The 13828-nt window shown below is 36.0% G+C and overlaps 2 protein-coding genes across 2 annotated transcripts; one reads left to right on the top strand and one right to left on the bottom strand.

Annotated features, from left to right (window-relative positions):
• LOC108046077 (fibrinogen C domain-containing protein 1-like) lies at window positions 1–1613 on the bottom strand. The gene is made up of 3 exons (XM_017125631.1): window positions 1431–1613; window positions 191–570; window positions 1–130 (listed from the first exon to the last, which is right to left on the bottom strand). Exons 1-3 carry the CDS (start codon window positions 1611–1613, stop codon window positions 1–3), a joined length of 693 nt encoding a protein of 230 aa, XP_016981120.1.
• Window positions 1614–6805: 5192 nt separating this feature from the next.
• LOC108046078 (fibrinogen-like protein 1) lies at window positions 6806–9541 on the top strand. The gene is made up of 3 exons (XM_017125632.1): window positions 6806–7126; window positions 8843–9351; window positions 9412–9541. The coding sequence occupies exons 1-3, from the start codon at window positions 6806–6808 to the stop codon at window positions 9539–9541; spliced, it is 960 nt and encodes a 319-aa protein (XP_016981121.1).
• The last annotated feature ends 4287 nt before the right edge of the window (window positions 9542–13828 follow it).

Below are 13828 nucleotides of genomic sequence, written 5' to 3'. Positions count from 1 at the left end.
TCATAAGGACTTGGGTCTTATCATTATTTCAGTGAACGTTAGTGATATCTGCCAGTCGTCGTTATGCCATGAGCCCCAATTAATTCCACCATAACCTTTGCCTTCTTTCAAGTATTTTCCATTGAGCGAACTGTAATTTAAAGTGATTATAGTAGGATGATTTAAGCAGAGCATAAATAAACAGGTATACCTGAATGAACAGTTATTGTGCCACCATGCACCGAATTTAGAGGCACAATTTCCTTCCTTCCAATTGTCATTATCCCGATCAAATGAAGAGAACATTTTGTTCTTATGGTATGTGAGTGAGTCTCCGGCTTCACCAGAATATTTCCCTAGATTCTTCAACTCGTACACTTCCTCCTCACTTCCAATCTTAAAGTCATCATAATGAGCGTAGCTGGTGGATCCATTAACCATCCCAAGTTTAATGAAGAGTTCGTGGGGTCGTGCCTCAGTCATCCGATGCAATTTTTCCAGTCCGATGAAGAATTCTCCACTGACATTCCCAAATCCAGATTTATAGTCATTCCAGGTTCTATTGAAGTTCTCGGATCCGTCGATGCGTCTCTGAATTACAGTCCAACCAGGTGGAGAAGACTCACATGACACTTTAAACGGTTCCATCTCCCTAAGTTTTATTTGGTATTCCGAAAGCTGACTATATAGTTCTGATTTTGTTTTCTCAATAGCTTTAATTTGAGTCGTAAGATCAGAGATTTGTTTATCTTTATTTGTAAGGTCTTTTTGCTGGCTTTTGATTTGCTCCTCTTTCACTTTTAAAATATCTTCTTTTAATTTGGTTTGGCCTTCGGATATTTTTAACTTGTCATCAATTTTCCTTAATTCCGAAAGCTGACTAGATAGTTCTGATTTGGTTTTCTCAATCGCTTTAATTTGAGTCCTTAGGTCCGCGATTTGTTCATCTCTATTTTTAAGGTGCGCCTCTTTCACCTTTAAAATATCTTCTTTGCTTTTGGTTTGACCTTCGGATATTTTTAACTGACTTTGCAAGTCTTTTATTGTATCTTTCAAAGTAGTTACTTGGGTTTTAAGTTCATCGTTCGCATCGGCTGCTATTTTCATCTGTACAAAATGATTTGGAATGGGTGATAAAATAATAATCATTGCATTCGTTTTCAATATTCTAATAAGTTGATTACTGTAGTGAATCTAAATTGAGCTTACACCAAAAAAAATCGAACAACTTCTAAATACGCTGAGAAATGGCAGCGTCAATTCGAAACTAAAATAATGCAAGGAAAGAAATTTGAATATTACCTAATAGAGCTCTACACAAAGCAATTGCATGATTGCAGTGCAGTTTTATTTAATGGGCTAAAAAAAACTCATATATTTTTGTTTTCTTTAGATGCAATTTACATATATTGACAGGAACACGAAAGGATGTCTGTCTATAAGTAACTCACCGTCCTAAGTTCCTCCATTCTGTTTAATCCCACATCCAGCTTGTACTGCAGAGCCTTAATTGAATTCGCGAAGTCTTCTTTTGTGATGATCTTGCTCACGGATTCCTGGAGCCCAGTGTGCTGGCCCTCCAGTGTTTCCCCAAGTTCCCGAAGTTGGTTCGTCATTTGGGACATCATTGCCATATTGATCAATGTTCCTCCTTGTACACTTGGAAAAATTAATAAGCCAAGCAAATAGGATAATAGTCTCAACATCTTAAGTTGTTCGACCTACTCGAAACGAATTTAAAAAATATACTGAAATGTAGCTATTAGTTGAAGAAACAACGAAGCCTAAAATATTAGAAAATAGTAAGTGGCCTTCCTAATCTCTATCCGTCGTCCAACAATTGAAAAAAACCCAAATCACCAAATATGTGTATGTATGTACTAGCATATAATATAAATAAGATAATGTTCTAAATTAACACTGATCTTTGGCTTCGCAAATGTATTGATAAACACCGTCCACTAGAATTTCTAGAACTGAGCCATCCCAATTCCAATGACTCATTCGGATGATAAGAATACAATTGCTGAATCAGGGGAATTTTAAAGAGCATTTCTGATCTTTTGATTAACGACCCAAAATTATTCGTTTTAATCGTGCATAATCCCAATCTCGCATCCGGCGGCCAGCAATTGAAAAAAAAACCAAATCACCAAATATGTGTATGTATGTACTAGCATATAAATATAAATGAGATAATGTTCTAAATTAACACTGATCTTTGGCTTCGCAAATGTATTGATAAACACCGTCTACAAGAATTTCTAGAACTGAGCCATCCCAATTAAAATGACTCATTCGGATGATAAGAATACAATTGCTGAATCAGGGGAATTTTAAAGAGCATTTCTGATCTTTTGATTAACGACCCAAAATTATTCGTTTTACGTGCATAATCCCAATCTCTCATCCGTCGTCCAACAATTGGTAAAAACCCAAATCACCAAATATGTATATGGACTAATTTATTTTAATTTATTTGTACATTTTTTTTTGCAATATATTCATAGACCTTATCTACTGGGCTTTTCATAATCGGGAATCCAGTGTTTTCAATGATTCATTTGGATCATAAATAACATATGTTGAAATTTCTTGGGAAATTCAATTAGCATTTTTAACCTTTTGAGCGAACGACCCAAAATTATTCCTAGGTAGGTACAATTTGCAAATTTTGGACCTAAAAACATGTCCAATTTTACTCCTATTTGTTTCCTATAAACAAGTAATATTATAATATATAGTGATTGCTGTTTAAATGCCTTAAACAGTAATTTAATTTCATAGCTGATAATTTTAAGTTTTGCCCAATTTTCGCAAAAACCGAAAATAATATAAACCTATGTGAAAAACTTTATAATCGGCCACAAATATTTTTTTTTTTTAAATCAACCTGATGAACCATCGTTTGTGCAGGTCCTGTTTCGTGGGCCGCCAAGGATCTTCATGTCCTGCAGAATGCTGTATAATCATTTCGACTGGCCCCTTGAAGTATGCAATGTTGGCAAAGTCCTGACATGGTCGCAGAGGGGGGTGGAAAATGGTGCGGAAAATGGGGTGGAAAATGGGGGGCTGTGGCAGATTCAACGAGCCAACGAGGACAGGCGGCAAAGCAAACAAACAAACCAGCCAAGCAAAATGAAAACAAAAACAAAACGACGGCAAACAGAAGCAACAACTAGGAGCACACACGAACAAACACACACAGACAAAGGCCCGCATTTTCCTGAAATGGCAGTTGATGGACAGGGAAAATTCGGGGGGAAAAGCCGCTCCAAGTCCCAGACATTCTCCATATCCTTGTTCAGGTGACAGCCGCCTCTCGCACAAATGATAATAACTGGGCAAGCAAAATAATGTACAAAACAAGTTGGCAAATAAAAGGTGCAGAGGCCAAACAAAAAAAAAGCTTAGTGGGTAGACACACTTAAAGAAAAATTACACACATTGATACTTTATTTAAATTTGAAATGTGTCAAGCTTTTAATTTCTTTAATAATTCATTTGCGATACGTTTTCAGCACGCCTGAATCGTTGAATTGAATTTCACACTGCGTATGAGTTATATGCATCTGAGCATACATCACTAATACGCAGTGTTGTCTTTTACTTTTACTTTGCAACAATAAATACACAGTTTTTAAACTAAAGTCTTAAAATGCCATATCTTTTGATCTTTGGTTTTGGGGCAAACTCTTTATCCCATTAAATATTGTTAGTAAACTAAAACTTTTTAAAAAGATTTCATATTGAACTTATTTCAGTTGATAAAATTGTATCTAATAAATAACAATCACTGTTTTGAACAATTTCTAGCCCTTTTCATTTTTCGTTCAAAAATTAACAAATATTTTGTCGCCCTGTGTATTTTATTCGCAATTGTAGTGGTTATTGTCTCTCGCCTTTCCATCTCGAGTGCGCCAAAAATATAAATATGTTCCACGCCTTTACGCCATTTTTATACACTCTCCTACAGGATTCACTTCCTTTTCTCCCTCTAATCCTTTTTGCACCTCACTTCCTTTTATATTTCTTCCCCCCCCTTGTTGTTTTTCACATTTTTTTCGGCTTTGTCGCGTCGTGTATTTCTCTGTGTTTGTGTCATGCAGTTGACGTGCGCTTATTTTCTATTCCGCTCCATATGTCACACTCACACATGTGCGCACACACGTACAAGCTGGAAGAAAGCAGGAGAAAGCTGGAGAAAGCGGGGAGAAATGCAGAAGCGTCGGCGCTTTTGTTGTGCATCGCTTTAATTTTTCGTGCTCACTTCTATTTTTTGCCGCTTCATTTTTATACTCCTTTTTTGTTTGCCTTTAAAAAACATTCTCCATATTAAACTTATTAAATTGTTATAAAAACACGAATATTATTAAAACATTTTATTTTTGTCAATATAATAAAAATATTTTTTAGGCTAAAAGGACGTTGATAATATCGTTAAATAATAACCAAATGTAAAAGAAAGACAAGTCCCAAAAAAAAAAAAAATTACAAATATTTTACATAAAATTGTATGATTAAAAAACAATGAAAAAAACTTACACTTTATTTGTAGTATTTTTTAAGACATTTAAATTATCTAGAAACATAGTACAAATATTAAAGCTCTATATATATTTCATTAATATAATAATTTGTAATTGAGTAATTTATCTTGCTTTGCTCTTGAACATAATTTTTAGATCTTAAAAGTTTAAAGTAGAAAATCTATATTGAAGTTAACTTAATTTTTTTTAAATGTTTTATTTCGAAATTGAATTAAAATAAATATAATTGCAATGAGAGTATTTCAGGTGCATCTTTCAATGAGTTTCTTAACGTTTCTTAGAACTTTTGCTTGCTGAGTGTGTCTGTGTGAGTTGCATATGTGTGGATTGCATGTGTGTGCGACTGTGTCTGAAATTTTGTTGTATAAATTGCGTTGGGAATAAGAATTGAGTTCTAAAGAGATTTAATGGCATATTCCGCCTTGCTCCCTCGCTCCCTTCATCTCTTTCCTGCTTTATACTACTATCTCTCTCTGTCTTGTTTCTCTTCTATCTCTATCACTTGGCTATGAAACATCTTACTTGACTTCTGCTTCTTCTCCATAGCAAATGGGTCTAAGCAATATGTGCTTATATAAAGCATTTTGGCTTTGTCAATTTCGCATTTCCATTCTCGTAGTTTGTAGAAAGTAGGGGGAGGGGTGGATGGAAAAGGGGGCGAAGGGCAGGGGATTTTGGCAGCCTGCAATTCTGGTCAAATCACTCGAGTCCCCATTTGTGTCTCCTATTCATGCACTGTGTTTTTGAATTGTTTCTTCTTTGTGTCAATAATAAAACCCACCATACTTTAAAGAGGCATTAAGTCAAATAGTTTTGAATTAAAGAATTATATACAAAAATGTTAAAGGTGTAGACACAATGGCAGCAAAACAATTTTAAAAGAAAAAGAATTTCATTATATAAAGGATATTGTACAAATTTTAAAAGGGATGTAGAGGCAATGTGAAATGATAAAGATTGCATAATAAAAATGACTTTCTAAATTTGTAAAATGATTTGTCAGCTTATTCTTATTTTCTGGTTATTAAAAATAGTTTAACCTAGGAAATCGCTCTAAAAATGATCATCACTCCAAAAGCTTGGTGTGCGAGCTATAATCTATAATTGGCTAAGGACATTTTCATGTTTCATGTGCAGCGTTCGGTGGAAGTCTTTAAACCATTTTTTTCCCCGCTCGAAATGCGTTCAACGAACTCTATGCCAACAAGGGGTTAAGGGGGGTGGGTGGATAAAGAGGGGTAGGGTGCGGGCTGGTTAAAATCGCCTGCAGTTTTTCGAAAGCCTGGTAATATGAAAATTGCACTGGCTGTTAACCCTATTTGCAGTTGCTTTTGTGCCATAAACGCAGTCCCTCCTTAACCCCTTTTTTCCCTTCTTGGCAATACGCCCCTGTTGCTCTTGTTGTTGTTGTTTTTGTTGTAGTTGTTGTTGTTTATGCTGATTTCGTATCATCAGAGATTTCAGCTTGATGGCCTGTCAGGCTCCTGGCTTTGAAATGCAAGCTGGCAGAGCGTAAAGGAGCGAGAGGTAGTCATTTGTGCACTTAAATAAAAAATGTAGTTCAATTTTAAAAATTTGTTGATCTCAATTTTATTTGATAAAATTATGCCTCGCAAATCAGTTAAACAGCAATTATTATGTACTTTAAAATTAAATTAGTAGGTATATTCATAGCAAACTAATAGGAGTAAAATTAATCTTGTTTCTGGGCCCAAACAATTTTTAAATTATGCACTTAACAGGAATAGTTTTGGGTCGTTAATCAAAAGACTTAAAAATGCTCTTTAAAATTCCCCTGATTCAGCAATTGTATTCTTATCATCCGAATGAGTCATTGGAATTGGGATGGCTCAGTTCTGGAAATTATCAATACATTTGCGAAGCCAAAGATCAGTGTTAATTTAGAACATTATCTCATTTATATTTATATGCTAGTACATACATACACATATTTGGTGATTTGGTTTTTTCCAATTGTTGGACGACGGATAGAGATTAGGAAGGCCCCTTACTATTTTCTAATATTTTAGGCTTCGTTGTTTCTTCAACTAATAGCTACATTTCAGTATATTTTTTGAATTCGATTTGAGTAGATGGAACATCTTAAAATGTTGAGACTACTGTCCTACTTGCTTGGCTTATTAATCTTTCCAAGTGTACAAGCAGGAATTGGGTTCAATTCAAAGGATCAGTTGTGCGTTCTCCAAGATGAACCAAGGCAGTGTAGCTCCTTTTGCCTGGCCGCACTCAACCCGATATTCGAAGATACTTACAATATGCAAATGACGTTGGATGAAATCAAGGCAGGGCAGACAGCCCTTAAGGATTCCTTTAGGATGGCCACGTTGCAAGGACAAGAGGATCTGCAGGTCGGACTCGATTCGAGATTCAAGTTGGCGGAAGAACAACATATGGCGGTGAAATCTGAAATGAAGAACCAATTTCAGGAACTTGGGAAGAAAGTGGAGGGCCAGCACACTGGGCTTCAGGAATCCGTGAGCAAGATCATCACAAAAGAAGACTTCGCGAATTCAATTAAGGCTCTGCAGACCAAGCTGGATTCGAGATTGGACAGAACGGAGGAACAACTTAAGTCGGTGAGTTACGGATAGACAGACATCCTTTCGCGTTCCTATCAGAAGTGCTTATCTCTGATTATATGTAAATTGCATCTACAGAAAGCACAAAAGTAAGAGTTTATGCAGCCATTTAATGGGCAATTATGCTATTGATTTGTGTAGAGCTCTATGAGGTAATATTCAAATTTATTTCCTAGCATTTATTTTAGTTTCGAATTGACGCTGCTATTTCTCGGCGTATTTAAAAGTTGTACGATTTTTTTTGGTATTTATATTTACTACAGTAATCAACTTATTAGAATATGGAAAACGAATGCAATGATTACTATTTTATCGCCTATTCTAAATTATTTTGTACAGATCAAAATAACAGCCAATGCCAACGATGAACTTAAAACCCAAGTAACTACTTTGAAAGATACAATAAAAGACTTGCAAAGTCAGTTAAAACAAGAAAGGAAAGCTAACTTCGGGCGGAGCCGAAGTTGAAATACCCTTGCAGAATATTCTGCAAATTATATTCTCCAAAATTATTCATATGATGCATTCTTAATATTCATACAAAATCCCAACTTCCTAACTTTAAAAACACCAAAGTTATTGCATTTCCAATCGTTCAGTTATATGGCAGCTATAGAATATAGTCGGCCGATCCTTATGAAATTTGATATGTCGGATTGATTGGGCAAAAATAAAACCCATAGAAAATCCCAACTTCCTAACTTAACAAACACTAAAGTTATGGCATTTCCGATCAATCAGTTATATGGCAGCTATAAGATATAGTCGGCCGATCATGAAATTTGGTAGGTCGGATTAATTGGCCAAATATTAAACCCATAGAAAATCCCAACTTCCTAACTATACAAACACCAAAGTTATGGCATTTCCGATCAATCAGTTATATAGCAGCTATAGGATATAGTCGGCCGATCCTTATGAAATTTGGTACGTCGGATTGATTGGCCAAATATAATACCCATAGAGAGTCCCAACTTCCTAACTTAACAAACAGCAGAGTTATGGCATTTCCGATCAATCAGTTATATGGCAGCTATAGGATATAGTCGGCCGATCCCGGCCGTTCCGACTTATATACTGCGTGCAAAGGAAAGAAGGGTGTGTGCAAAGTTTCAATTCGATATCTTTAAAACTGAGAGACTAGTTCGCGTAGAAACAGACAGACGGACAGACAGACGGACAGACGGACAGACGGACAGACGGACAGACGGACATGGCTATATCAACTCAGGAGGTGATCCTGATCAAGAATATATATACTTTATAGGGTCGGAGATGTCTCCTTCACTGCGTTGCACACTTTTGACCAAAATTATAATACCCTCTGCAAGGGTATAAATATACGAAGGTCAAATCAAAAGCAAAGAAGATATTTTAAAGGTGAAAGAGGAGCAAATCAAAAGCCAGCATGAACACCTTAAAAATAAAGATGAACAATTGGCGGACTTAAGGACTCAAATTAAAGCGATTGAGAAAACCAAATCAGAACTTTCTAGTCAGCTTTCGGAATTAAGGAAAATTGATGACAAGTTAAAAATATCCGAAGGCCAAACCAAATTAAAAGAAGATATTTTAAAAGTGAAAGAGGAGCAAATCAAAAGCCAGCATGAACACCTTAAAAATAGAGATGAACAAATCTCGGACTTTAGGACTCAAATTAAAGCGATTGAGAAAACAAAATCAGAACTATCTAGTCAGCTTTCTGAATTGCAGAAAACTGATGACAATTTACCTGACTCTTGTCCTAATGGCAGTCCCAATGGGATTTACCAAATAAAGGTTCGGGGTCTTGAACCCTTTAAAGTGTCCTGTGTGTCGTCTCCCTCTGGTTGGACTGTAATTCAGAGACGCATTGACGGATCCGAGAACTTCAAGAGAAACTGGAATGACTATAAATCTGGATTTGGGAATGTCAGTGGAGAATTCTTTATCGGGCTGGAAAAATTGCATCGGATGACTGAGGCACGACCCCACGAACTCTACATTAAACTTGGGAAGGTTGATGGATCCACCAGTTACGCTCAATACGATGATTTTAAGATTGGAAGTGAGGAGGAAGGCTACGAGTTGAAGAATCTAGGGAAATATTCTGGTGAAGCCGGAGACTCCCTTTCAGCCAGTAAGAACCAAAAGTTCTCCACATTTGATCGGGATAATGACAATCATAAAGGAAATTGTCCCATTTCTTTTGGTGGATGGTGGCACAATAACTGTTCATTCGGGTATACCTGTTTATTTATGCTCTGCTTAAATCTTCCTACTATAATCACTTTAAATTACAGTTCGCTCAATGGAAAATACTCGAAAGAAGGCAAAGGTTATGGTGGAATTCATTGGGGCTCATGGCATAACAACGACTGGGAGATATCACTAACGTTCACTGAAATGCTGATAAGGCCCAAGTCTTTATAAATAGCACTGTTAAAATATGAAATATGAAAATACAAAATTTATGCTGTACTGTTGTTGAGTCAAGTTAAACATTGGAAGAGGGCGGCTAAAAATATATCTGCGTACAGATAAGCACAAACAGTTGCTGCTGAAGATCATTCTCCGGTTCTAGATTAAATATTACAAAATATATTAAATATTAAACTTAGAGTATTTTCGCGGATCAGGAATAATATACGCAGACGCACTCATCAAATTCGGTTTTATTGGATATTGATTCTTTGGCTAGCTGAAAGCAGAGTGAGGAGAATATTTGGGAGATGTTATGATTTGCTAAAATATTACTTTGCTATGATTAATATTAATAAATATATATTATGTTAATGATATTTATTTTAGATTAAAGAATACCGTGTTTTTGCCAAAGACTGTACTAATACATTTTTAAAGGATTAAGGTTATTTCTCTGGATATGTAGTGCATTTTTCAATGCATTATTTCGATTAAAGTTTTGCGAGTGTAGTGATTGGGGGCAAAGAGTGTAGCATACTTTTCAGCGCTGCCTGATTATATGAAGCAGAGCCTTGCTGGCGGCCACTAAAAAAAGGGATATGGTTGGGGAGCGGGGGGGGGATGAAGTGGCAGGTGGGAAGGGGGGGTGTGATGTTGATATGGTGGCTAGAGGGGGCTCCAAGGGGTTATGATGGGGGTGGTGTGCAACTGCTAGCCAAGCAAAAACTGAGCCCCAGTAGATAGCTGCTGTAGAAGGGTGTGGGCTTGGGTGTTTTCTGGGGAAGGGGGCGACACACATGCGTGCATCCTTAGACCCAGACCCCCATCCCCCCCCCCACTCTCTTCACCCACCAACTCTCGTATTATCTTTGGCCAGCGGCGTGTAAATCATTTTGTATGCATTAAATCGTCTTCCACCTGCTAGGATCCCTTCCCCCCCCCCCTGCCTCACCCTTCCCCCCTCCCAACCCACGTCCTTGAGCCAACTCATTTATATACATGGATACCTGTTCTTACACCCCGCTTTTGTCTAAATTTTTGTACTTTTTATCTCTGGTTAGTTTTTAACCAAATCCAAATTAGTTACGCATGTGTGCCACAAAATTCCTCGAATTTCCGCTAATTTAATGAGCTGAAATATAAAACCATTTCTTGCTCAAAAAACCCCGAAGCAATGTCAGAAACAGTGTATTTTTAGAGAACATTTATGAAGTGGTAATTGTACGATGCTTTTATGTTAATTAGATGTATTTCCAGTAAAAACATATTTTATATTTGTTTAATTATTACAATAACAACGAACGTTTTATATACTTGCAAAAGTTTTTTTTATACTCGTATTCATGTGTGTTAAGATATACAACATTTATGTGATATAAATTCTTAAACATAATCTAAATCAAATGCAAAGAGTTATTACAAGAGTAAGACATAAGTAGTTTAAAACTTTAACTTTGTTTCTTTTATTCCATAAATATTTTTTAAGTGAGAAGCAAGTCAACTGAGATATTAGTATTTTAATATATTTAAAATATTCAAAGTCTGCCTTAAAATACATTTCTTTTCCGGACCTTAAAGACTTTCAACCCAGACAATCATCAGTTGGCGAAAATACCCGAAAACCCCGACCTGCGGAATTTCCACTACTTCCGGTGAAAGAAAAGATTTCCACACTCACATTCGCACGGGCACTTTAATAAAGACAAATGCCAAATTGTCTGTGGCAACATTTTGACCTGAACTTCCTGCGGGGTGGAAAAAGCCAAAGGAAAATTCCCAGTGTTGGCAAATTTATTAATGTTTGACCAAAAGAAACCCGAAGAAAACGCCGCAAAAAACATTTGCGGTGTGCGTGTGTCAACTGCTTTTGCTAATTTGTCTCCAAGGAAATCATCGCTGGGTTCCGGGAAGTTTCTTTTATTGGCTTTGTTTTGAATATGCTCGCTTTTTATGGCCCGGAAATTTTTACCAGCAAAAATCATTATAATTTCGAGCGAAATTTGTTGGAAAAGTTGGAAATTAATTAGGTGAAAGGAAAAGCAGGAGGAGAGCACTTATTCCGTGTCGTTGATTTTGTGTTCCGGTTCCTTTGGATTTGCTTGGTATGTTTTTTTTTAATATGCTGTGTCTGCTGTTTTGGCAGAACCAATTTACACAATAAAGCCGTATTCTTTATATTAGCTGTATGTTTTTATATAAAGCAAGTAATCGCATTTCAGCACGGAAACAGATTAATTATTGGCAAACAAAATACAAACAAGGAATTGTAACAATATAATATTTTGTCAGTACTGTAGAACTACTATAAATTGAACTTTTTTAATAAACTTATTGTTGCTACCAACAACAAAGCTTTCTTAAACAATTTTTAATTAATTTTTAATTAATTTTTAATTATCATTCTTAAAACAAAACACACTCCGGATGGATGACCTAAAAGGCCACTTACTTTTTGGAAAAACGCAGCCTCTTATCAGCAATCTTCTAGTTCCCGTTGCCTCAGCAAAAAGCTTATAATCAGTACATAAAAAAATGGAAATAGAAATAAAATGTATAATAGAATACGCAACAAAAATCTGTGGTTTCGCAATCTTTTATTTTGTCCAATAATGACACTCATTTTTGGAGTTCTTGAAAACTGAAAATTGGAAAACGCAGAGCACGAAAAAGGAGGAGAATCGCAGAGATCGTTTAATTGAGCCAAATTTACTTGTTGGCTATAAAACAACTGCTTGGGCATATAAAATTCGTTTTTATCGTTCTCATTGTCATTCCCAATTGTTTTTCTTTGTTTAACGATTGTTTGCTTCTTAAATTCTTAATTTCCTTATTTTCTTCGTGTTAATTACATGAAAATTGGCAAAGCTTTTACAGGGATTTTTCGAAGTTTGGCCAGTGGTCGCATTATTTATTCGGCGGCTTTTGTTTTCTGGTCGTCCCTCTTGTTTCGCTGAGTGTACCGTGTCTGTGTGAGTTGAATCAATTTAAATTCATGTGCCAGTGTGCGAACTGCGCCTTTTGTGTGAGTGAGTGAGGCCAGCATTCGTATGCATATTTTATGTTTGGCAGTTTATTTATGAGAAAACGTTTATACAACCGCTGCTCGGTGGCACACCCTGCCACGCCCCCTTCCCCTCGACGCCCGGGAAATGGTACACAATCGGACATGGGCATAGTGATACTTTTGGCCTTTAAAACACTTGACCGCCGGTTTTCCTGTCAGTTTTTGGCAAGTTATTTTGAGGGGAAATTCTGGGGGAAGGAAAATCGAAGTGGGAAAATGGGAAGGCCGGTGTTTTGCAGACTTAGAAAATTGATTTGCCTAAATATGTGTTGGAAATAAAATTTCAAATTTAAGAAACAAGACCTACACTTTACCCAAAAGGTATAGAACATTATTTAATTGCTTTAACTTTGTTGACATTATTTAAGAACAATTAAATGGTACTTTCGGAGTCAACAAATGTAATAATAATTATATACACATATATACATATTTATAATTTAATAGATATTTTCAATAAAAGCTTTAATTAATTTTAAAACATAACACTTATTTATAAACCGTAAAATAATGCAGGTATTTTATAATAGCTTGTAAAATATATTTTTTTATTTAAATGACAAATGTAACCATTTAATACATTTTATTATCACAATTAATAATCTTTAATTGTATAGTTTTAAAGGACGCCTTTGGAATATTTTATTGTATAAAACAATTGAAAATGTATGATCAGCTCGTGGTTTTAAGTTTATAAGCAAAAATAATAATTATATTCCATAAAGGCCGTTCAATATCTTCTTCTGTTTTGCCAGATCCTTTTACCTGTTTGCCAGTGAACACGAACCATCCATCGAGGGAAGTTAGTTTTCCACACGTCAAGTTAGACCAACAGCCTTTTCGTGTGGCGTGTTGAGTGCCTAATAAAATCATAAAATAGCAGGTGTTTAGCGCGCCACAAAACGCCCAAAAGGACAACCCAGGACACGGCCCGAAAAAGAGACAAAGGACGAGGGGGAGCCGTGTGAGAGGTCCTCCATATAATGGCCGCCCAGCGTCAAATTTGATATTATTAATAACCCTTTTTCTAAATGAAATTTTGTGGCAGCAAACATTTCGCTTGTCATTTTGCCAAGGCGAAACGAATGACACAAGTACAACACACAGGCGCCCAGACAAATCCCCATATATATATAGAGGTTTATATACACGTATAATCCGTCCTTATGATACCCTATCGTCATGTTGCAGGACATTCTTCAAAATCGAAATTACAAATTATGTAATTTTTT

This window comes from Drosophila rhopaloa, unplaced genomic scaffold, assembly GCF_018152115.1.
Source record: "Drosophila rhopaloa isolate 14029-0021.01 unplaced genomic scaffold, ASM1815211v1 contig_3, whole genome shotgun sequence".
Lineage (NCBI taxonomy): Eukaryota > Metazoa > Arthropoda > Insecta > Diptera > Drosophilidae > Drosophila > Drosophila rhopaloa.
This window is presented reverse-complemented; position numbering and strand designations above follow the sequence as displayed.

Coding starts and splice junctions, on each gene's coding strand:
- LOC108046077 (XM_017125631.1), bottom strand. CDS start 1,613: ATGGCAATGATGTCCCAAATGACGAACCAACTTCGGGAACTTGGGGAA. Junction 571..1,430: donor GAATGGAGGAACTTAGGACG/GTGAGTTACTTA, acceptor ACTGTAATTCAG/AGACGCATCGACGGATCCGA. Junction 131..190: donor CACAATAACTGTTCATTCAG/GTATACCTGTTT, acceptor TTTAAATTACAG/TTCGCTCAATGGAAAATACT.
- LOC108046078 (XM_017125632.1), top strand. CDS start 6,806: ATGCAAATGACGTTGGATGAAATCAAGGCAGGGCAGACAGCCCTTAAG. Junction 7,127..8,842: donor CGGAGGAACAACTTAAGTCG/GTGAGTTACGGA, acceptor TCTGAATTGCAG/AAAACTGATGACAATTTACC. Junction 9,352..9,411: donor CACAATAACTGTTCATTCGG/GTATACCTGTTT, acceptor TTTAAATTACAG/TTCGCTCAATGGAAAATACT.